This window comes from Ostreococcus tauri (assembly GCF_000214015.3).
Source record: "Ostreococcus tauri WGS project CAID00000000 data, contig chromosome 07, whole genome shotgun sequence".
NCBI classification, from domain to species: Eukaryota; Viridiplantae; Chlorophyta; class Mamiellophyceae; order Mamiellales; family Bathycoccaceae; genus Ostreococcus; species Ostreococcus tauri.
In genome coordinates this window covers 1-17,339 of record NC_014432.2, presented here as the reverse complement: position 1 = coordinate 17,339, position 17,339 = coordinate 1, and the positions used below count along the sequence as shown (strand labels likewise).

Here is a 17,339-nt window from a genome sequence, read left to right as displayed (position 1 = left end):
TACAAATTGTATCACATACATTTAATGCGAAGTGCCCCTGCGGCATCCCCACAGATTCGCGCTTCTAACAAGTCTAAGTCGCCGCCGAGTCTTATCCACTCGTCGCCGTCGTCCAGGTAATGCAGAGTCACTTCCTTCTTACCATTCAAATGTAGCTTCGCCAAAAGAGCTGCGAACGTCATATCTGATGTCAGCTTAAATCTCACCACGTCATCCTCTACACTTGCCTTGACAGATATCGCGTTGGCTACAACGCTTGGTGGTAGTTTTCTAACAACTTGCTCAAGTTTGAACAAGTCCTTTACGGTACCATCCATCGTCAACTTGATTCGTATAACGTTTGATTTTCCTTTATGTGTGTTGAGAGCGATGCACTCGTCAAAGTCTTCCTGACTACGCATCAAGCACCAGTCACCCTCATCGTCTTGGTATTTGAGCTTGCAGTTGGCCAGTGTTTCGGACAGCATAGCGCCTAGCGCTTCCGTGAGCTCAGCGTATCGCGAGGCCGTTACTAATCGAACCCGCATGAGAGTATCGCCGACACTGATCTTCACGATCAGCGCCTGATGTTCTGAGGGGTCTTGAACTAATCCTTCAAAGAAGTCAGCCATTTCTTGATTATTCCTGAGCTCGTCCAGGGCGGTGTTTCCGTGAACAGATTGGTCCAGCGGTGGCGGAGACATATTGAAGTTGTACATTCCATGCACGCTTTGTTCAAAGCGCGTAGGTACATCGAACTCTATCGCGTTGAGTGCGGCATCATTTCCATGCCAACTCGCACCGCGTTGCATCTTGCCACCACGCCAAAGAGCTCCAAGATTACCGCCCCTATGAACTCGTTCCTCAAGACCTCGTTTGTGATGTTGTGCTTCGTGCGATACTCCAGCGGCATCACGAGCAAAGCGCTCAGCGGCTTGGTCTAATAATTCTGAGGCGTACGAGATGGCGCTACCAGTAGGTTGAACCGGTGATTCGGACCGAAGTTCTCCGTAGCTATCTTCGCCACCCTGAGACTTGGTCAGGATCTCGTTCATACGGCCATTCCTGCTATTGAGGCTGCGTCTTGGCCAGCGACGAATGCCATACTGTCGACAGATGCGCTTGAGCGTTGTACTACCGACTCCTAAGTCGCTTGCAGCCTGCTTGAGGTGCTTGTGAAAGTTCGCTTGCAAGACTTCGAGGGTGATGCCCCACATGGTCGATACGTTTGTGCCTTCTATTTGCACATCCGACGCAGTTTGCTCCTTCTTCATCTCTTCAAGCCACGTTTTCTCGGTTTGCGTGACGACTGAGACGTTCAGAGAGCTTTCAAGCGATGACCAGAAGGCCTGCACTGTCTTCGCTTGCTCTCGAGGTGATTTCAGATTGGGGTCGAGGAGGACTTCTAATAACACCTCAAGAGGCGCGCCTGTTTTGACGTCATTGAAAGCAACTTTTGAAACGCACATGGCGCGGATTTGGAGCAGTTCACACGCGTGTTTTAGAACGAGATCACGACGCGAGATCGTGCTCAAATCGTGTAACCAAATCATGGATCCACTTGTCCATACTTTTGAAAACGTTCCATGACTGTCTGCTATCCCAACATTTGACGCGAAGTTCCTGTATTGGTTGAAGTGTGTCGAAATCTGATAAAACGGCGCACCAGCAGTGACAAAAGTTTTATCTGCGGCGCAAGGAATCCAAATCTGAGCGTAAGGAATGTCCATTCTAGAGCAGAAATCTTGCAACCTTGTTGCTATTGAACCAGAGTCTAAGCGCTGACTGTCTGGTGCAATCCTCTCCGCCATCATGATAGGTGGTCCCAGCAGCGGCGATGTCGCCGATTTCAAACCGACTGATGTAATTTCGTTCAGAATCTGTCGATAAAGGGTTCCAATATTATCTAATACTCGAAGGAACGTGACCTCCACTATGCCAATAGGTGTCTCCACAGCCTCAAGAAAAATTGGCACGAGGAGCTGGCTGTGGCAACCCATTTCACACGCCAATGCCTTCCTCTGATACTCGGACGGGTTGTAGCACTGCACAGAAGGCGTGAACTCGGGCTCCTTCGTCACGAAAACGCGGCCCGGGGCACCCGATACCGGTGTGAACCCGTCATGACCTGCCATATACGCGTTCAGCGAGAAGCTCTTAAACTCCGAGTGGAACGCCCAAAGTGCATCCATGTGGTTCGCACTCTTCAATCCAACGAGTTCATCGCACGCGCTCATGGTCCATTCCTCGTCACGTTTGTCTACAAGCCATACCTGGATGAGACATTCGTGTTCGATGATACTTTTGACGCCCTCTGCCATTGCCGTGAGCTTACTCCGCACGTTGTCCACCGCATCTTCTAAACCGTCGTTCACAGATCCCGTGGATGCAAGAGCCGCGCGCACTAGCGAACGAACGGTTGAATCTCTCCCCGCGCTCCTCGCTCTGCTCCTCGATTTCGATCTCGACGTCGAGCGCGTATTCCTACCCCTTTCTCCAGCAGTCGCCGGTCTCCCCACCCGCCCATCTCTCGGACCTTGCGTCGTCGCTAACGCGCCTCCCTGAACGCGCTGCGCTTGATCGGAGTTCATATCGTCCACGAGTCCGTCGAAAAGGGATTCGACGTCTCCGAGCACTGGATCATCGCTCGCGTCCGCGTTCGGAAGTCCCTCCAGGAATGCTTCGAGTAGGGCGTCGCCGGGCTCGCGCTGGCACGACGCCATGTCGCGCTCGCTCGCACCCAGCGCGGTGAAACTCTCAAATAGAGAGTCACTCCGGAGTGCGACGCGCGCGAATCGTCGGTGCCGGCGGCTGGCTATGGGCGTGGGCGTCGTCGTCGTCCTGCGACGGTCGACCCACCGACACGGTTGGTTTCGGCGGCTACAATACTGGGCGATGTCCCATTAAATGTGTCGACCGAGCGAAAGGACCACGCCGCTGTTGTTTTTGTTTTATCAATGAGAGATAGGAAAAGACAGGACAAATTTACCCTATAATACACAAACAATCGATGTCGAGATCGACGGTGACGAGGACGACGAGCCGAGGCTGGACACTCGAGTTCAACACGTGGAATTACAACTTTTGTTCGATCTCCTTCGCCGCTGCGGCGGCGCGCTTCTTCGCCGCGCGCTTCTTAGCATTTTTAGCAGCTGCTACTGAGAGTTGGCCTCCGGCGCCCGGGGGTCCAGAGTCTTCCACTGACTTGGTCGCGGCGCCGGCCGGTTTGTACTTTCCGGCTTTCATCTCTTCCTCCGATGCCTTGGCGAGACTGAAGTTACCACTTCCACTTGTCGCGTGCGGTGGCCTATACGCCGTTTTCGCTGCGTGCGGAGGTTTGTACGCTCCGGCGGGTTTCGCCGTGGACGCCTGCTGACTGGCGGTCTCAACGCGCTTGGACGCAGGTGAAATGGGGCGATCTTGAAAAGTTCCCTTGGGAACCGGGCGCCAGAACGCCTCATAGATCTTCGCGCGCTCCTCGTGGAGTAATAAGTCCCCGTTATATCTCCAAATCTTCCAGCCATTGTCAACGTTGAGACGCGGAGCTACCGTGCTCGTGAGCAGTCGTCGACCGTCTGGAGACCATTCGAGCGTGACCGAACATGCCGCGCGAGTCGAGCCTACCGGCTTGTACTTCCCGTCTTTCATCTTTTGAAAGAATTTTATGTCACCGGGTAAGTTGCCGAAACCGGCGAGAGCGATGAAGCGGCCAAATGGGTTCCAACGAAGCGTGTTGTGTGGGCCGGCGCCGAGTTCATACTTTGGCTCGCACTTCGCAGCCTTGTAAATGGTCGCCTTCGCCGGCATGTATCCGTATACCACGCCGAACTCATCACTACACGGCGACCATTGCGCGTCGTGCACCGGTCCTTCCTTAGAGAGCGGCACCGCCCCCTCAAACGAACCATCCGCTTTGAGGTAGTGCAAACAGCTCTCGCCGTAATATGACTTGTTCGTGGCGTCCACCTCGCTCGATCCTAAAATCAACACGGCAGATCCATCCGGCGCCCACATGAGATCGACCTCGGTGACGCGAAAAAATGATTTGCGCGCCACCGGGGTGGGATTCTCGATAACTCCCTCTTCCGTGTGCTGGGCGAGCTCGTAAATACGCACGGATCCAGGTGCTCCTTTCACCTCGGGAACGAAACAGGCAACTCGAGGCGTAGGACCGGGCGAGATCTTTGCCACCGCCACTGAGGGTACGCGCAAACGAACATGTTTCTCGAATCCAGCGTCCGGTCGAATTATTTGGATCTCGTTACTGACGCATCTAACCGCAGTCGAGTCATCTTCACTGAACTGAAAGTAAGGCCACTCCGCTTTCAAGAACTGCCTCTGGAACACCTCGTAAACCTTGCTGGGTGCGGTGCCTGAGCACATTTCTTTGACGTTCCACACCGTTAGATTCTTCTCGTCCTTCGCCGCCCCCGTTGCGGTCTGCTTCTGGTAGATGGATAAGTATTTCTGTCCAGGCGAAAAGCTCAGCGCGGTGGCGCCTCGCAACATCATCGTCCCTTTGAGCGCGTGCGGCTCCACGCTCGCGTCGTACACGTCCACCTTGTCGGCGTTTGCGCACGCGAATAACATACCATCGCGCGAATAACACGACGTCAACGCCTCGGTCTCGCTCTCCGTCGTCGCCGAAGCGCGAAAAGCGTGCGAGGCGTACGCCGCCATCGCCTCCTCGTCGCTCTTTCCCATCGTGCTCGGGACGTCGTGAAACTTCCAGTGCTTCATCCCCACGGGCGTGCGCTCGGTGACGGTGGCGGTGATCATGTCGTCCGTCGTCATCCTCGAAGAAATCGACGCTCGTTCACGCGCGCGTCGAGCTCAGTGGCGCTCGCGGGAGTGCTCTCTCATCTTTTCAGCCGCGCCCAGGGGCTTGCGGGTGGGAATCTAGGGTACATAATTCTTGAGTGCGGACTCGTCAGTACTAGGGACTCAAAACACCCGGGAGTCGACGTCCCGCAGCACCGCGACCGAGCGCGTCACTCACGCGAGTTCGCTCGATCGCGCGCGTGCGACACGATCGTTGGAAACATGTCCACCGTCTCGCGCGCCGTGCGGTTCCGTCCGTGCATCGACATACACAACGGCAAAGTGAAACAGATCGTCGGGAGCACGCTCAGGGACGGCACGCGACCTGGAGACGCCGCCTCGGAGACGCCGGCGACGAATTTCGAGACCGAGATCCCGAGCACGGCGTACGCCGAGATGTACAAGAGAGATGGAATCTACGGTGGCCACGCCATACTGCTGAGCAAGGACGAGGCGACGACAAGAGCGGCGATGGAGGCGACGCGCGCTTTCCCGGGCGGGTTACAAATCGGCGGCGGCGTAAACCCGTCCAACGCGAAGCAGTTCCTCGACGCCGGTGCGTCGCACGTAATCGTCACTAGCTACGTGTTTCGGGACGGCATGCTGAACGAAGACGCTCTGAGCGAGATGGTGCGCGCCGTGGGCCCCGATAAACTCGTCCTCGACTTGAGCTGCCGCCTAGACGCGTCCGACGGCCAATACAAGGTCGTCACCGATAGATGGCAAAAGTGGACCGACTTAGCGGTAGACAGTGCTACGCTGGAGCGATTAGCAAAGTGTTGCGACGAGTTCTTAGTGCACGGCGTGGACGTGGAGGGCATGAAGCTCGGAATTGATTTGAAGCTCGTCGAGCTTCTCGGAGCTTTCTGTCCTATCCCCGTGACATACGCAGGGGGGGCTCGAAGCTTGGAAGATCTTGAGCTCGTCAAGGCATCTGGACGAGGTGTGGTAGATATCACGGTAGGCTCTGCCTTGGATTGTTTCGGTGGGGCACTAAAGTACGACGATGTTGTCGCCTGGCACAACGCGCAGAAGGAACTCGTCGTCGAACAGAAGTAATTGTTTTAAGCTAGGCGTATCTCTTACACCGGTATTCGCTAACTGTCGACGCCCTTCATCCCTTTATCGGTTCGCCTTCGCGACACGCTCCAATTCATCCTTCTTCTTGATGGCGTACGAGTTGCTCGAGCCCTTCGCCGCGTTGATCAACTCATCAGCCAAGCACTCCGAAATGGTCTTCACGTTGCGGAAGGCCGCTTCGCGAGCACCAGTGGTGAGCAAATAGATGGCTTGGTTCACGCGGCGAAGCGGGGACAGATCGACCGCTTGACGACGGACGACACCCGCAGAGCCGATGCGCGTTGCGTCTTCGCGCGGACCGGAGTTGATGATCGCGTCGACGATGACTTGCACCGGGTTTTGGTCGGTGAGCAAATGAATGATCTCCATCGCGTGCTTCACGATGCGGACAGCCATAAGCTTCTTACCGTTGTTGCGACCGTGCATCATGAGCGAGTTAACCAGACGCTCGACAATCGGGCACTGCGCCTTGCGGAAGCGCTTGGCGGCGAAGCGCCCGGCCGTGTGCGGGACGTACACGGCGTACTTCGGCTTCACGGCAATGTAATCCTGTCACACGAATAAAAACGCGAGGTAGCACGGTCAGTATCGCGAAATACCTTCAACGGGCGTTCGTTCGAGCACTGGCGTATAAGACTTTCGTCCAGACCCTGTCTGGCGTGCGCGCGGCATCACCGAGGACCACACGCGACCGACGCGACGCGTGCAAGCCACCCGAGCCGTCGTGGATACGATCGAGCAAATGCGTATGCTCATTTCGGCGATGATCGGCGCGCGCGCGATCACATCCACGAACGGCGTCGACGCGATCTTGCTCCCGCGTCCAGGGTTTTCAAGCAGTCGCGATGAATGCCTCGCTCGGCGTCCACTCGCGCGAAGCGTCTCGCTCAAAGTCCTCACCTCCAACGAAATGTCGTTGATCTGTAATGCACACGTTCGTTTCTGTCAGTCTTTGATCTCTTCAGGACGTCTCGCAAGGTCTGAGCGTCGTCCGTTCCCATCGCGTTCGCGTGCACCGTGACCCTAGCGCGCATCGACGTGTACGGGATGCGTCGCCGCTTCGACGCGCTCGCGGACGATCGCGCGCGACGATAAAACGTACCTCGACGTCATCGAACGTCCACTTTCCGAAGAGCTTCACTTCTTGAACAGTCGCCATGATTCACGCGCGCTGCGGAGAGGCGGATGGGACGCGCGCGGGTCGGAGTTTCGGTGAGGCGAAATGGTGGTCTCATCGAGAACGACGCGGACCGAGTCGAGGCCCCACGACGACTCGGTCTCATCGAGAGCGACGCGGACATTTAGGCGCTCGAGCCCTCGCTCGAGGGCTCGTCGACGCCCGCCCTCGCCGCAGTCGTCGTCGTCGGCGGCGGCGGCGACGGTGGTGTCCTCGCGATGGCTGGAAAGGCAAAGCCAAAGAAACACACCGCGAAGGAGCTCCAGGCGAAGGCGGCGGCGGCGCTGACGAACAAAGGCGGCGGTGCCGCGGGTCTCGTCGATCGAAAGGGAGGAGCCGCCGGGCACGCGAAATTTAAGTGTCCGGTGTGCGGCATGGCGGCGCCGAGTGAGAAGAGCGGGATCGCGCACTGGGACTCGAAGCATCCCAAACTTACCTTCGACTTCGCGCAGTGGACCGATCAGCACGCGGTGCACGGGGGGACGACGCAGGGCGTCGCGGTTCGCGGTGCGGCGAAGGACAAGTCGGTGGCCGAGTTACAGAAGACCGCGGCGGGTCGAGAGGAGCTCGCGCGACGGGAGAGAGAGAAGAAAATGGTCCAATATTAGAATCAGAAGCGTGCGTGAACGCGTCGCGACGATCGACACCTCAGTTCATCCTCAGCGAATCTGTTTTGTTTGTAACAACGGTAGGAAACATCCATCCACCAAGCGCCGGTGGCGTAACGCTTGAGAAAAAACTGAAACGCTCGAGTGACGAGAACTTGGACGGGTGGTCACAGCGCGACGAGAGATCGATTCAACGCCGCGACGAAACCGAAAGAAAGCAAACGACGCGGAGTCCTCACTCCACGTGGTAACGGATACGAGCCTCGGCGCGATGTCGACGGGTGCGAGAGAGCGAAATCTAGCCGAGGGGTTGGCCGAGAGCGTCGTCGCCGACGCGAACGAGAGCGAGACGGACGCCGACGTGTGGTCCGATGATGAACACGAGGATATCGTGCGCGCAACGCTCGAACGCGAGAACGAGAGAGGTTCGGAGAAGGTGGATGAACGAGACACGCGCGTGCGAATCCTTCTCATTCGTGAACGCGACGCCGAGTTCGCGCGCGACAAGACGTTCAAGGCACGCTCGATCACGGATCTGAACAACGAGGCGGTGCGACATCTCAAAGCGGGCGATGATGTACGCTGCATCGTTTCGTATGCCAAGATTTTCCGGAAGATTGCCGAGAATAACGTGACGTCGCCGACGCTTTATGTATGCCACTCCAATCGCGCGTACGCCTACTTGAACTTGGGTCTGTTCGAAGAGGCACTGTGGGACGGTCATCGAGCGCAGACGCTCGCAAACGAACGCTTCACGCAAATACAAAGCGATGAAGGCACCGTAAATGTCTTCGTCAAGGGATTCGCCAGAAAGGGCTTCGCTTTGATGGGCATGCGCCGACCAAAGCTCGCGAAGATTGAGTTTGAGAACGGATTGGCGATGAGTCCTAAAGACGAGGAATTGAAGCGCGGTTTGGAGGAGGCGACGCAAGCGATCATACATGATTTGTACGTCGGGCGTGGGAAGGAGAAGCAGTACGCTCTGCCGAGCTGTGGGAAAACGAGCGAGCGGATATCATCCTTGCCATATTCGGCACCGTTGCACCGAGTGCATCCGCGAGAAATGTTACCAAACAAGCTTCTCACGCCGTTCCAAGCAGAGAATGATCATCACTTGAAAGACACGTACAATTACATGACAATTCAGGCTGATATTCGCGTTCCGAAGCGACATTTCAGCGTGTTGCATGACGAGGTTCGAAGATCTAAGTACTCAGCTGCGATTCATCGAGCGATCGAAAAGATGCACGGCGACGCCAAGGATGCACGCGTCTTGAATATCGGATGCGGTGCGGGATTGAATACGATGCTAGCCTTGAAACACGGCGCGCATCACGTTACCGCCACCGAAAGATGGTTGTATCTAGCCATGGCGACGAAGGAGAATCTGCTGAATAACGGTTACAGCGACGATCAAGTGAAAGTCGTGTACAAGCGTCCGACGGATGTGGCTCTCTTACGAGATGTGCCCATTTCGTGCAACATATGCATATGCGACGTATTTGACGATGGTTTATTGAGCTCTGGTATGATTCCGGCCGTTCGTCACGCGCTGGATAAGCTTCTCTTGCCCGACGCTATTATGATTCCCTCCAGTGCGACGATGTATGCCCAAGCCATCGACATGCGCACGCCCTCTTTTGATGGCATCACTCTGAGCGCAATCGATGCCTATCGCTGGCACCCGACGTACATGGCTGGTGTTGATTTATGTGAAGACGCCTACGTCGCGCTGAGCGAGCCAGTTCAAGTTTTCCAGTTTGACTTCTTGATACCGCCGGACTCCAGCGAGCGGCGCACGTTTGATCTTGCCTTCACAAAGCGTGGGAAATTCAACGCCGTGCTCTTTTGGTACGACATGACCTTGATCGACGAAATCAACATATCAACGCGCCCGGGAGTGACAGGCGCACCGTCTTCCATGCGCGCGGCCGTGCAGTTCATGCCTGGAAAGATTGCCGTCGAGGATGGCCTGGTACTTCCGCTCACGTGCGCTCACAACACTGTTGGTATTCAATTCACCGTGGAAGACGCCGAATACGACGAAGTTTCGAAGAAAGACGCGAGCTTTCCGAAGTATCACTTTCACATGCTTCAAGATCACGGTCGTTTGCACGCTTACTCGGACGCGATCGAGCGTCAGGTGGCGAAAATCAAAGGTCGCGGCGAATCCGTTCGAGCGCTCGACGTCGGCACTGGTAGCGGCGTACTTGCGATGCTGACCGCTCGAGCGGGCGCCGATTCCGTGGTCGCTTGCGACACCCATCCGTCGCTTGTAAGTATTGCGCGTAGGAACGTCGCCGCGAATGGGTTCGGATCTCAAGTGAGCGTGCTGAAGCAAGACGTCACCTTACTCGAACGCGGCAAACACACGCCGTACGACGGTGTCAATCTCATCGTGTTGGATGCATTTGATGCCGGACTCACTGGAGATCAAGTTTTGTATATGCTCGAATGCGCGCGTCGACAAGTTTGCGGAAGCTCCTGCGCCGTCGTTCCCGCTGCGGCGACGATTTACTGCGCGGGTGTTGAGGCGTACACGAATGAAGTAGATGGATTTGATCTGAGCGCCTTCAACAAATATAGATGGGACAGCTCGTACGAGGCGACGTACATGAGAGATCAACCGTATCGAGTATTAACGAAACCAAAACGTGTTTTCGAGTTCTTCTTCGATGACTCGCAACGGAGTAAAGGCAGGGAAACGGTGCTCAAGGTGGAGACCATCGCGCACGGTTATTTGAACGCCGTCATGTTCTGGTTTGATTTGCATATGGACGAGGAAGAGACCATCACGACGGCACCACCGGGCATCGATAAGGGCGGGGTCATAGTAGACGCTAGCATTCTTGGCGATGTCGACGGGGAGCGCGCAAAAAAAGTGATGAGTGAATCCTTGCGCCGAGTGCGCGCAAATCTTGCGTCGAATCCACGAAGTAAAGATTTCGAACACAAGGAAAGGAGCGATCCATCGATGACGACTGTTGAGCGCTCAGATGCAGTTCGCCAGGTTTCTATCACAAACGATTCGAGCTCATTCGATAACAGCGAAGAGGAGCGCGTCGAACACTATTGGGGACAAGCTTTGCAATATCTCGAGCGCGGCGTTCAGGTTCGAGCGGGCAAAAAGATTGCCCTGCTGGCCAAGCGCCAGAACAGTAGCGTTCACTTCAGTCTGAAGGAAGGCGTTGGAAGCTGGGTGGGAAAACCGCCATGGAAAATCGAATGGGGTGGCGGTGCTTCTGTGGAAAGCCCACATTTTCAGCGCGTGCATTACTGTCAGCTGCTTGTTAATGATTTTTTGATGCGTTTGCGCTCCAAACGTTTCGCTCCGATAGAGAAAGACATGAAGATGATTCTCGCGCACTGCGGCAACCTGTTTCTAGAACCACGCAGTCTTACAGACGTCTACCACAACCTGGTGATGCTGGAAGTGTATTTCGACTGGGATGACTTTTCGCCGGGCGCGAAGGTCGAATCGATGAGCAAACAATATTTACGTTTGTGCTGAATGAGTTCCTGTGTGTAATCCGGTATCTATCGTTTCTAACTATCATTCTATCGTACTAGTTTGAATGTTCGTCATCGACGCGAACGACCCCATGTGTTTTGCGTTCCTTGCGTCGTACCTTGGGTCCCTCGCATCGACCGCCTGGAAATTGGCGGCGCCGCGACGTCGTCAACTTCATCGCCACTATCGTCATCCGGCGCCGCGTTTTTCGACGGTCGGTGCGTCTTCGTTTTCTTCTGCGTTTTGGATGTTGACATCGCGGGTCTTTTCCTGCCACGCGCTGCTGGAAGCGCTATCGACGCATCATCATCTGACGCCTCAATGTCTTCGTCTTCAACGTTGAAAGAATCATCAGAGTCACTCACGACGTCAGTGGGAACCGTTAGCTTCTTTACCGCGTTCCTCTTCGCGCGTGTCGAAGCCATGGCCGTCGCACGAGAAGCTTTCACTGGCTTTTGAATTGGGTTGCTCAACGGAATCACCTCATCGTCACTGTCTTCGATAATGTCGTCTGATTCGTCGCCTCGATCAAACGCACCAAGGGGCGCCTCTACTTTCTTCGATATCGCTTGACGCGCCGGCACGCGCTTCTGCGTCGGCGGTTCCACGTCGAGCAGTTCGTCATTTATCTTCGTCACAGCGGGCGCGGCACCTTGACCACACTTCTTCACGACCGTCTTTGGCTCTGTGTTTTCGTCCATGACAGGTTTGTGCTTGCTCGGCTTCTTCAACTGCTCCTTGACAGCTTCGTATATTTTATTCACCAGGTTATCCACGTCGTCATCCGTTTGCTCGTCGGCGTTCACCGACGTCTGCACGGCTTTCAAGCGCTGCGAGCAAAGTTGCGATATCGCCGCTTTTTCATCGCGATTCACAAAATCATCCAAGGCAGCGGAGAGGTCGTGCGGAGTAAGGAGTTGCAATCCGTCTGAGTCCCCCAAATGTTCGCGAACGAGTCTATCGATTCTTCTCTGATCCTCTAGAGCGCCGTCCGCGATGTCATCCTCCTCTAACTGGAGCTCGTCGTTTTCTGCTTCGTAATTGACATCCATACCGTCTTTCGTGCGTTTTCTCTGAGATTTATGAAACAGTAAAATGTCGTGCGGATTTGCGACGACGCCGACAAACTTTTGTCCGAATCGTTGCGGGTTGATGGTGCTAAAGCCGCCAGAGTAATCCACTCGCAGACGTATGAGGGGCAAGTTCATACGGTCTGTCATGTCCACTTCATTCGGCGCGTGTCGCTCCTTGTGCTTGCGCGTCGCCCGAGCAATCATATCGCGGACGCAGTTTTCGAGGTATTTAGACATACCCTCGGCGTCGACGCCTTCGAGCTCAGGCGTGGACGCTAGCGACATTTGCTCGAACTCGAATGGTCGCGACGAAAGCAAAGGTATCGGCGTCGCTCTCCAGTACGGCGCTGAGTTGGGATTTTCCGGATCGCTCCTCACTTCCAACACGCATATTTTCTTTTCTTTGGCCTCGCCCTCTATGAGCGAAGTAACTACGGATGAGCCGGGCTGTGAAATGTGAAAGCCCTGAGTCGATTCCGTTGGCTCAACCAAACACTCGTGCTCATGGCCCCAAATGACGAAATCCAACCAACTTGGCAAATACCGTTCTGAAATCGCATTCTTCGAGTGCGCCGCGCGATTCTGGTGGATCAGCATGACGTTGAACCAAGAAGATGACGAACAGTCTTCCGTCTCGGCGGGTCGATGCCATCTTACGCACCCTTTGACACTAAACATCTGATGTAATCTATTGTCTCGTATGTAACCCAAGCCGTAAAGCGCCACCTTGGTCGTTCCCTTTCTAAGTAACACCGGCTTTAAGTCCACGTTGCCCGTGCCGCCTCCCGCTAACGCGTGCTTGCCAAAATAGTTTACGACGCCAGCGCTCGCTAACACGTCCATCGCGCTGAGATTCCTTTCCCCAGCTGGATCGTCGTGATTGCCGTGAATTGAGAACACCGGTAGCTCGACGTTTGTGTGTGGATCTTCATAATTCACAATTCCTGCGTGCGGGCGAACGTCACCGTCAGGAGAGTGCACTTTGACTCTCAGAGTTCAATCTCGTCGTCAACGTACCTCTATGAGGAAAGTTTTCTTTCGTGTCGCTCAAGACCTCGATGCGAACCGCGCCGTCGCCTCTCGTCGCCTCTCGCAAGACATCCATGCACCGAACCAGCGTCTCTCGCGACGGCTTGTTGACGTCGAAGACGTCGCCAGCCATGAAAACGCAGTCACACTTTTGCTCTCTCGCGTGCCTGAAAATCTCCTCAAACGCCGCGAACGCGTCGTCCTTACGCACGGCGTCGCGCTCCGCGAACCCGAGGTGGGTGTCCGTGGCTACTAGTACGCGCAGGGTGTTGGGGTCGGGTGGTTTGACCTGTTTCATCGCGCGACGAGCCGCAGTGTTCGGGGATTGTTTGAAATGAAAGGAAACATGCTGGTACGACACCGGTACCAGCACCGCATCGACTTTAATTGTTTAATTTTCACGAACTTGGTCGAATCTTCAGCCACCGCTCGGTGTCTTTAGCGCGACGACGCATATTGTACACACGTACACAGTCATGACAGCCCACGCTTCGGCGTCGTTCGCGCCGATGGTATCCATACTAAGATTGACTATGCCAGTCAAAATGTTGCCCGCGAGAAACACAATTAGTTGATTTCGACTGACCGCGAAAGCTAATCGAGGCACAATGAGCGTAGGTAAACGCCGCGCCAACATATGCGTCATCGCGACGTAAGCGATGACCACTTGCAAATTGAAAGCGACGACCCAAAATACATACGAAGAGTTCGCCGCGCGTCTCGAGATGTTCTCGACGCCACGGTGAAGAACGAGCGCGACACACCAAAATACAATCACCATGATCGCGGTGCGCCGCAACCACGGAGCTATGCTACTCGTGGGCTTCGACATTGATTTACCGAGGTGTACTCCTATGAGATGTATCGCGTAATAACCGCTCACACTGCAAATACCTTCTCGATTCATCGAAACGACGCGCACGAGCCAATTTGCATGTGAATGATTCCGTTCGCCCGGAGCCTGAAGAACCCACTCGCTCAGACCGTATGCAGTCAGGATGTATTGATATGCAAGCGTGATCGTGACACCGAAAACCAATGCGCGCTCGGGTACGAAAGGAAACATTCGAACCGCAGCGAGCGTAAAGAAAAAATTCCAGTGCCGTCCGTACTCGCTTTCGATCGAATGATATCCAACCGCGGACGTCGTCACGAGACGTACAATTCCCAACACAATGACCGGCAAGACTTTTCGTACGTTTGAAGATAGGCTTTGCCTCGCGGACCCGCGAGCGGCTCGCGAGACGATTGCGGATGAAAATATATAACTCCCACCGCCGACGTCCATCAAGCTCACGCCGTACGTCTCGGTCTTCCCCAGCCTTCGAGGAAACGGCGCGAAATCTACCGCTAAAATCGCGATCACCGTGAGCATCGCGAGGGTGAATCTGTACATCGCGACGCCGTCCTCGAAGGAGAATGTTCGCGCCGCCGCGCGCGCCTGGTCTTCTCGTTTGGGCGCCATCCAATAGAGCGCGCACGAGCCTGCGGCGACGCAGGATGCGGTGAACGCCAATCTAGGGGCAAACATCGACGCCAGAGATGCCGCTGCGAGCGTGATCGTTTCGAACACCTCCGTCATCCGCTCGTGACGCTTTGAACCTCGTCGCGCGTGTTGCAAAGTCAGCGAGACGAATGCGAAAGTGACGACGACGAAGACGATCGCGTTCACCTCCGAGAACGACGTTCCCGCGTTATCGCTCACGAACGCCACCTTAGCTTTGACATCTCGCGATCGCATCCCTCCTCGCTCGCACGCGCCGTCGCCGCCGCCGCGTGACGTCACGCTGTGCAGACCGTTAGCGTTGCCTCTCTGGACGAGGCAAAAAGAAGATCTGCGTGACGATGGACTGGCCTCCCTCACTCGGTGCGTCATCTTCGGTGCGCACACCTCTCGCGATATGCGCGGTCCGGAACGGTTCTATCTCGCGTGCGCGTTTCGCACGCGGGCGAAGAGACCGCCGTCGTCGTCGTCGTCGTCGTCGTCGTCGTCCAAGCTTGAAGTCATGCGAACGATGGGAAGAGAAGCGATGTTGAAATCGATGGACGACGGAGAAACCGATGGATCCGGACCGCTTTTCGACGAAGACAGGACGCTCCTCCTGGACGCGCTTGAGCGACAAGCCTCGAGCGGGCCGTGCGTGGGAGCGCGACCTTGGGGCTTTTGGGATCCACGCGGCGCGTTGGAGTGGGAAGCTTGGTCGATGCTGCGCAAAATTTCCGCGGACAAAGCTATGGAGCTGTATTGCGAAGTGATCGAGATGCGATACCCCGATTGGTTCAACATTTTAGTGCGCGGTATGAGCGAAAAGCAGAAGCGAGCGCTCATCGCTACGGCGAAGGAGTGCGCGCTCGATTACTACAGAGCTCTCGCGAGCGGCGAACTCGGCGACACCGCTAAAGCGACGTCGAAGCAAGCGCGTCAAGTGCTCGCGTTTGACTCTGCCGCGAGTCCAACAGCATTTCTGGACGAAATATTCGTGAGTGCGGCAGATGATGAGTTTGCCAAGTTACCTGTCCTTGACGATAGCTCGCCTCGAGCCCGAAGCGGACACGTCGCGGCGATGGTGCACGGCGACACGCTGTTCGTGAGCCACGGGCGGAGCGCGAATTCACGCTTGCTTGGAGACCTCTGGGGACTCGATCTATCGACCGGTACTTGGAGCGCACGCAGCCTGCGGTGGCCGGGATCTCCGTGCGCGGGTATGGCAAGCGCTTTGATCGATTCAAAACTCTTCTGTTTTCGCGGGAAATCAGCAGCCGATTGCGATGCCTCGGCTGTGTACGTTCTGAACGTGAGTACCATAGAATTGAGTGCTGATTTCAGCTCGAGCGATAGTCAGTTCAAGTGGACGCACGTTCGAGCGACAAACGAAGGTGAGGCTCTACCTCGAGCACGTCTCGCACATACGGCGACGGTGGTGGGGGATTCCGTACTCATATTCGGTGGAGTAGATTCCGCGAGTGGTGATGACATGGCTGAGTGCTGGGCGTTCAATCCACGTAACGCATCTTGGCGTCGACTGGCCGATGGAACGCGCGCACGCAGTTCTCACACCGCGACGGCTCTGGATGATCGATATTTGATTGTGTGCGGCGGCAGCGAAGCTAATGAACTGTGCGATTGCTCCATGGTCGATGTCTTTGATGCTCAATCGAACGAGTGGTGTACGATTCAGTGTGCTTCGAACGTTGAAGCACCGAGCCCGCGAGCGGGTCACGCTGCCGTCGTAGTTGGTAGTCGCTGGTATATTATCGGCGGCGGCGACAACGAGCGCGCGCTGCAAGACGCATACTGTGTAGACTTAAGAGGCTGCGTCGACGAACGTCGAACCGCCTATTGGAGCGTCTTCGCGCGAGATAATCCGCTGATTGGCAGAGAGGGGATGTCCGCGAGTGCTGTGATGAACGCAGCGACAGGGCGCGCATACATCTTACTACATGGAGGCTCGAATTTTGCCGCGAGCGCGTTGAACGACACGCTTGCGTGTAGACTGAGTACCGTTCACGCTTGAAAGGTACGTGCGTCGATTTGTATTACTACGAATGACAATAGTTTCTTAGAAACCATTCAATGACATCACCGTGAGTGATTTGCATGTGTCCTCGCTCCGTCATCTGTGCGCGTCCCGTCATTCGCGGTACGGACTTCGCTTGGATGTATCGACAGATGACTTTTCTTGGTTCACACGTCTCGAGGTACTCGAGCGCATGCTTCGACGCGTCATCGAAGTTTCTCAAACGCTTCAGTCGCTCTTTGTTTGTTGAGCGGTTTAAGTCGTACCAAAACTGTCCAACCGTTACGCCGTCTCTTTCCCCATCATCTTCATGGTCCCATCGCGCGAGTGTCCTTGTGTGTGTCTCTTGTCGCGGCGGCCTTCCTCGACTTTTAGGGTATTTTGTATTCTTTTGGGTTTAGGGTTTAGGGTTTAGGGTTTAGGGTTTAGGGTTTAGGGTTTAGGGTTTAGGGTTTAGGGTTTAGGGTTTAGGGTTTAGGGTTTAGGGTTTAGGGTTTAGGGTTTAGGGTTTAGGGTTTAGGGTTTAGGGTTTAGGGTTTAGGG

General features: G+C 55.4%; 9 protein-coding genes across 9 annotated transcripts; 4 read left to right on the top strand and 5 right to left on the bottom strand.

Moving 5' to 3' along the window:
* Positions 1 to 11: 11 nt before the first annotated feature.
* On the bottom strand, positions 12 to 2,702 carry OT_ostta07g00080 (RWP-RK domain; the record flags this gene model as incomplete). Its single annotated transcript, XM_003080067.1, has 1 exon — positions 12 to 2,702. One exon carries the CDS (start codon positions 2,700 to 2,702, stop codon positions 12 to 14), a length of 2,691 nt encoding a protein of 896 aa, XP_003080115.1.
* Positions 2,703 to 3,054: 352 nt separating this feature from the next.
* Positions 3,055 to 4,773, bottom strand: OT_ostta07g00070 (Translation initiation factor, beta propellor-like domain; the record flags this gene model as incomplete). The annotated part of the gene is made up of 1 exon (XM_003080066.1): positions 3,055 to 4,773. One exon carries the CDS (start codon positions 4,771 to 4,773, stop codon positions 3,055 to 3,057), a length of 1,719 nt encoding a protein of 572 aa, XP_003080114.1.
* A 249-nt stretch (positions 4,774 to 5,022) lies between these two features.
* On the top strand, positions 5,023 to 5,859 carry OT_ostta07g00060 (Phosphoribosylformimino-5-aminoimidazole carboxamide ribotide isomerase, eukaryotic; the record flags this gene model as incomplete). Its single annotated transcript, XM_003080065.1, has 1 exon — positions 5,023 to 5,859. The coding sequence occupies one exon, from the start codon at positions 5,023 to 5,025 to the stop codon at positions 5,857 to 5,859; it is 837 nt and encodes a 278-aa protein (XP_003080113.1).
* A 63-nt stretch (positions 5,860 to 5,922) lies between these two features.
* Positions 5,923 to 7,039, bottom strand: OT_ostta07g00050 (Ribosomal protein S5/S7, eukaryotic/archaeal; the record flags this gene model as incomplete). Its single annotated transcript, XM_022983689.1, has 3 exons — positions 5,923 to 6,429; positions 6,781 to 6,801; positions 6,983 to 7,039. 3 exons carry the CDS (start codon positions 7,037 to 7,039, stop codon positions 5,923 to 5,925), a joined length of 585 nt encoding a protein of 194 aa, XP_022839328.1.
* A 236-nt stretch (positions 7,040 to 7,275) lies between these two features.
* On the top strand, positions 7,276 to 7,665 carry OT_ostta07g00040 (Zinc finger protein 706; the record flags this gene model as incomplete). Its single annotated transcript, XM_003080062.1, has 1 exon — positions 7,276 to 7,665. The coding sequence occupies one exon, from the start codon at positions 7,276 to 7,278 to the stop codon at positions 7,663 to 7,665; it is 390 nt and encodes a 129-aa protein (XP_003080110.1).
* Positions 7,666 to 7,936: 271 nt separating this feature from the next.
* OT_ostta07g00030 (Ribosomal L11 methyltransferase, PrmA) lies at positions 7,937 to 11,176 on the top strand (the record flags this gene model as incomplete). Its single annotated transcript, XM_022983688.1, has 1 exon — positions 7,937 to 11,176. The coding sequence occupies one exon, from the start codon at positions 7,937 to 7,939 to the stop codon at positions 11,174 to 11,176; it is 3,240 nt and encodes a 1,079-aa protein (XP_022839327.1).
* A 71-nt stretch (positions 11,177 to 11,247) lies between these two features.
* On the bottom strand, positions 11,248 to 13,576 carry OT_ostta07g00020 (Mre11, DNA-binding; the record flags this gene model as incomplete). Its single annotated transcript, XM_022983687.1, has 2 exons — positions 11,248 to 13,193; positions 13,267 to 13,576. 2 exons carry the CDS (start codon positions 13,574 to 13,576, stop codon positions 11,248 to 11,250), a joined length of 2,256 nt encoding a protein of 751 aa, XP_022839326.1.
* A 120-nt stretch (positions 13,577 to 13,696) lies between these two features.
* OT_ostta07g00015 (GWT1) lies at positions 13,697 to 15,154 on the bottom strand (the record flags this gene model as incomplete). Its single annotated transcript, XM_022983686.1, has 1 exon — positions 13,697 to 15,154. One exon carries the CDS (start codon positions 15,152 to 15,154, stop codon positions 13,697 to 13,699), a length of 1,458 nt encoding a protein of 485 aa, XP_022839325.1.
* Positions 15,155 to 15,179: 25 nt separating this feature from the next.
* OT_ostta07g00010 (FERM/acyl-CoA-binding protein, 3-helical bundle) lies at positions 15,180 to 16,793 on the top strand (the record flags this gene model as incomplete). Its single annotated transcript, XM_003080059.1, has 1 exon — positions 15,180 to 16,793. One exon carries the CDS (start codon positions 15,180 to 15,182, stop codon positions 16,791 to 16,793), a length of 1,614 nt encoding a protein of 537 aa, XP_003080107.1.
* Between the last annotated feature and the right edge of the window lie 546 nt (positions 16,794 to 17,339).